General features: G+C 51.0%; 1 protein-coding gene across 1 annotated transcript; it reads left to right on the top strand.

The window, feature by feature from the left end:
• The first annotated feature begins 2,267 nt into the window (after window positions 1-2,267).
• On the top strand, window positions 2,268-3,647 carry NHLRC1 (NHL repeat containing E3 ubiquitin protein ligase 1). Its single transcript, XM_010848802.1, has one exon. It carries the CDS (start codon window positions 2,302-2,304, stop codon window positions 3,484-3,486), a length of 1,185 nt encoding a protein of 394 aa, XP_010847104.1. The 5' UTR covers window positions 2,268-2,301; the 3' UTR covers window positions 3,487-3,647.
• Window positions 3,648-5,205: the final 1,558 nt, after the last annotated feature.

Below are 5,205 nucleotides of genomic sequence, written 5' to 3'. Positions count from 1 at the left end.
GTCTTCAATCTTTCCCAGCATCAGGGTCTTTTCCAGTGAGTCTGCTCTTTGCATCAGATGGCCAAAGTATTGGAGCTGCAGCATCAGTCCTTCCAATGAATATTCAGGACTGATTTCCTTTAGGATTGACTGGTTTGATCTCCTTACTGTCCAAGGGACTCTAAAGAGTCTTCTCCAGCACCACAGTTCAAAAGCATCAATTTTTCGGTGCTCAGCCTTCTTTATGGTCCAATTCTCACATCATACATGACTACTGGAAAAACCATAGCTTTGACTATTGGGACCTTTGTTGGCAAAGTGATGTCTTACATAAATTCATTTTTCAAGTGTTCATTGAGCATCTACTTTACTATGAGAGGGCTTCCCTGGTGGCTCAGTAGTAAAGAATCCACCTGCCAATGTAAGAGTCACAGGTTCGATTTCTGGATTGAGAAGATCCCTGGGAGAAGAAAATGGCAGCCCACTCTAATATTCTTGCCTGAGAAAACCCATGGACAGAGGAGCCTGGCAGGCTACAGTCCATGGGGTCGCAAAAGAGTCGGACATGATTTAGTGACTAAACAACAAAAACAACAACTTACTATGAGAATTATAGAAGGTCCGAAAGAAAACGCGTGCACCTGCCTCATCTACTTGGGTTTTAATTTCCCTCATGCACCTGTGTTTTCCCAATAGATCATAAGTATCATGAGCTCTGAGACTAGGTTTCACACCTGGCCAGCCCCAGCCCCTAGCATCCAGTGCTGCTGACGGGAAATCGGAGGGCGCTTTGCTGGGTACCAGGGAGCAGCCTGCTTGTCCTCAATAGGTGTCCTCAAGTGTAAAGGGAAGGCGCTCCATCCATGACTGGTGTGACGATTGCAGGTCTGACTGCGTGCTGTGGATTGTTGTTGTTCAGTCACTCAGTCTTATCTGACTCTTTGCGACCCCACGGAATGCAGCACGCCAGGTTTCCCTGTCCATCATTAACTCCCAGAGCCTACTCAAACTCATGTCCATTGAGTCTGTGATGCCATCCAACCATCTCATCCTCTGTCGTCCCCTTCTCTTCCCGCCTTCAATCTTTCCCAGCATCAGGGTCTTTTCCAATGCGTCGGTTCTCCACGTCAGGTGGCCCAAGTATTGGAGTTTCAGCTTCAGCATCAGTCCTTTCAATGAATATTCAGGACTGATCTCCTTTAGGATGGGCTGGTTGGATCTCCTTGCAGTCCAAGGGACTCTCAAGAGTCTTCTCCAACACCACTGTTCAAAAGCATCAATTCTTTGGTGCTCAGCCTTCTTTATGGCCCAACTCTCACATCTATCCATACATGACTACTGGAAAAGCCATAGCTTTGACTATATGGACCTTTGTTGGCAAAGGAATGTCTCTGCTTTTTAATACGCTGTCTAGGCTGTGGATCAATTTCAGTTCAGTCGCTCAGTCATGTCCGACTCTTTGCAACCCCATGGACTGCAGCATGTCAGGCTTCCCTGTCCATCACCGATTCCCAGAGCCTACTCAAACTTATGTCCATTGACTTAGTGATGCCATCCAACCATCTCATCCTCTGTCATCCCTCTCTCTTCCCACCTTCCATCTTTCCCAGCATCAGGGTCTTTTCCAATGAGTCGGTTCTTCGCATCAGGTGGCCAAAGTATTGGAGTTTCAGCTTAAGCATCAGTCCTTCCAATGAATATTCTGTGGATCAGTTCAGTTCAGTTCAGTCGCTGAGTTGTGTCCAACTCTTTGCGATCCCATGGACTGCAGCACGCAGTCTATTCTGTGGATTCTGCTAAGTCACTTCAGTCGTGTCCGACTCTGTAATTGCTGCTACTGCTAAGTCGCTTCAGTCGTGTCCGACTCTGTGCGACCCCATGGACTGCAGCCACCAGGCTTCTCCGTCCATGGGATTCTTCAGGCAAGAACACTGGAGTGGGTTGCCATTTCCTTCTCCAATGCATGAAAGTGGAAAGTGAAAGTGAAGTCGCTCAGTCGTGTCTGACTCTTAGCGACCCCATGGACTGCAGCCTACCAGGCTCCTCCATCCATGGGATTTTCCGGGCAACAATACTGGAGTGGGGTGCCATTGCCTTCTCCAACTCTGTGATTAGAACTTGTTAAAATCCACTCTGCGCCTCTCCGGATACAGTGCGGCGCGCGCCCACAAGGGGGCGGCACGTCTCGGCCGAGCGGCCGGACAAAGTGGACGTCAGGCCCAGCGGCCCCGCCCCGTGACCGTGACCCCAGGCCGCGCCAGCGCGGCGTCCAGCTCGGAGGGCAGACGGCGCGGCCCGAGCGTGCGGGGCGGGGGCCGCGCGATGGGGGCCGAGGCCGCTGGGAGCGGGCCGGCGCTGCGGGAGCTGCTGCGCGAGGCCGAGACCAGCCTGCTTGAGTGCAAGGTGTGCTTCGAGCGGTTCGGCCACCGCCAGCAGCGGCGCCCACGCAACCTGTCCTGCGGCCACGTGGTCTGCCTGGCCTGCGTGGCCGCCCTGGCGCACCCGCGGACGCTGGCCCTCGAGTGCCCCTTCTGCCGGCGGGCCTGCCGGGGCTGCGACACCAGCGACTGCCTGCCAGTGCTCCACTTCCTGGAGCTCCTGGGCTCCGCGCTGCGGCCCGGCCCGGCTGCCCCGCGCGCCGCCCCCTCCGCCCCGGGGGTCCTCACCTGCCAGCACGCCTTCGGCGGCTGGGGGACCCTGGTCAACCCCACCGGGCTGGCTCTGTGTCCCAAGACGGGGCGGGTGGTGGTGGTGCACGACGGCAAGAGGCGAGTCAAGGTCTTCGACTCCGGGGGAGGCTGCGCGCATCAGTTTGGAGAGAAGGGGGACGCTGCCCAGGACCTTCGGTACCCGGTTGACGTCACGGTCACCAACGACTGCCACGTGGTCGTCACCGACGCCGGCGACCGCTCCCTCAAAGTATTTGACTTTTTCGGCCAGATCAAACTCGTCTTGGGAGGCCACTTCTGCTTGCCGTGGGGTGTGGAGACCACCCCGCAGAATGGGGTCTTGGTCACGGACGCGGAGGCGGGGTCCCTGCACCTCCTGGAAGTCGACTTTCCCGAAGGGATCCTCCGGAGGACTGAACGGTTGCAGGCTCACCTGCGTCGCCCGCGGGGGGTGGCGGTGTCCTGGCTCACCGGGGCCATCGCGGTCCTCGAGCACCCGCTGGGGCCCGGCGCCTGCAGCAGCACCACGGTGAAGGTGTTCAGCGCGAGCATGCAGCTCATCGGCCAGGTGGACTCCTTCGGGCTGAGCCTCTTTTTCCCTTCCAAGATCACCGCCTCCGCCGTGGCCTTCGATCACCAGGGCAACGTGGTGGTTGCTGATACTTCCAGTCCGGCTGTCCTCTGTCTAGGCAAACCGGAGGAGTTTCCAGTGCTGAAGCCCATCATCACCCACGGTCTTTCGCATCCCGTGGCGCTGACCTTCACCAAGGAGAGTTCTCTTCTTGTGCTGGACAGCGCGGCCCATTCTGTAAAAGTCTACAAGGTTGACTGGGGGTGATGGGGTGTGGTGGGGGTCCTGGGACCTGTTCCAGAAGCCCTGGAGCCGCCCCTGTTGAGCCCTGAATCAATGACTTAATCATCTGTTCAATAGAGATGACTGTAACTGCCTGGTAGACTTAACAAAGGTGGGGGCCATTATTAAAGAATAATAATGAAATCTACCATTGATGGATTATGTACTCCTAGTGCTAAGAAATTTGTGAATATTAGCCCCTTTAATCCTTTCAGCGGCCCAGTGGTAATTTCTATTGCGTATCTCATTTTAAGGATGAGAAAACTAAGACCCAGAGAGCTAAAGAGATTTATCCAAGGTCACATTTACTTACTCTGACAGTCACAAATGGAACTCAATTCTGACTCCAAAACGCCTTGCTCTTAAATAAGACAACAGATGTGGAAAAATATATATGAGTGTATATTGTTGCTCCATGTACTCTATTTACAAGTAGCTATTTTCTTAGAGGCACAGAGAAAGGAGACTTCATAGAGTTCAAGAGAAAAAGGATTTTGTGGTGGATGTCAGTTGAGTTCAACATACAATTCCTCTGATGGCTCTTTAGATGAAGTTACTGTGGATCTTGAGTTACTTGAAAAACAAAAGCAATCAACTTTGCTTATTCAAAAGGTCAACACTTCTCTTAGTACCTGTAACTCCTCTGCTGTAAGGCACTTAGGAAATACTACTTGGTTGGTTGAGAAAGGTTTGTGTTTTTGTTTTTTTGTGTGTGTTCTAAGAAATCTTTACTTAATCAAGATAACTAAGATTTTTTTTTTTCTTATGTTTTCTTTTACAAATTGTATATTTTTGGGCGTCCCATTTCGAGTTGATTCCTGTCTACAACATGAAGTATGGGTTGAGGTTGATTTTTTTTTTTTTTGATATGGGGGTGTCCAATTATTCCAGCACTATTTGTTGAAAAAAAAATTTTTTTTTTTTTTGCCTCCTTGTGGCATGAGGGATCTTAGTTCCTTGGCCAGGGATCGAACCCGTGCTCCCTGTACTTGGAGCACAGAGTCTTAGCCTCTGGACTGGGAGGGAAGTCCAGGAGAAAAACTTATGTCAGTGTAAGTTCTGAATTCCTGTGGAATGCTCTACACATGTACTTGTGTTAGAGGGCCGGATGATATTTCTGTTAGTGTAATATAGAGATAAGTCACCACAGTCAGTTCATGGCAGAAATGATTTTGCTTGCCTCTTTATGATCAGTGGTAATCTGAAGAACTTTTGTGAAGGGGTTTTTCTCTGTCTATTTAAATCTGTCCCATATGTTGCAAACACCAGGCACTCAATAAATAATTCCTTTGATCCTGAGTTGGCATTTAACCACTGGCAAATCCCTCGTGGCTCAGACAATAAAGAATCTGCCTGCAATGCAGGAGATAGGGGTTTGATCCCTGGGTCAGGAAGATCCCCTGGAGAAGGGAATGGCAACCCACTCCAGTATCCTTACCTGGGAAATCCTATGGATCTAGGAGCCTGTTGGGCTACAGTCTGTGGGGTTGCAAAGAGTTAGACATGACTTGGTGACTAACACTTCCACTTTTCACTTTCAGACACTTTAGCTACTTCTTGAATTGACGTGATGGCTTGACCAAGATGATGCCTGCTATAAGGTTGCATTGATTAAGTGAATAGGTGGAGATTTCGGGTGAAGTAGCTGCTTCTCTATAAGCTGTATGTCTAGCTGGTATAACATTTCAGAGTTAAGGGCTGTTG

This window comes from Bison bison, unplaced genomic scaffold (genome assembly GCF_000754665.1).
Source record: "Bison bison bison isolate TAMUID 2011002044 unplaced genomic scaffold, Bison_UMD1.0 scf7180017864274, whole genome shotgun sequence".
NCBI classification, from domain to species: Eukaryota; Metazoa; Chordata; class Mammalia; order Artiodactyla; family Bovidae; genus Bison; species Bison bison.
This window is presented reverse-complemented; position numbering and strand designations above follow the sequence as displayed.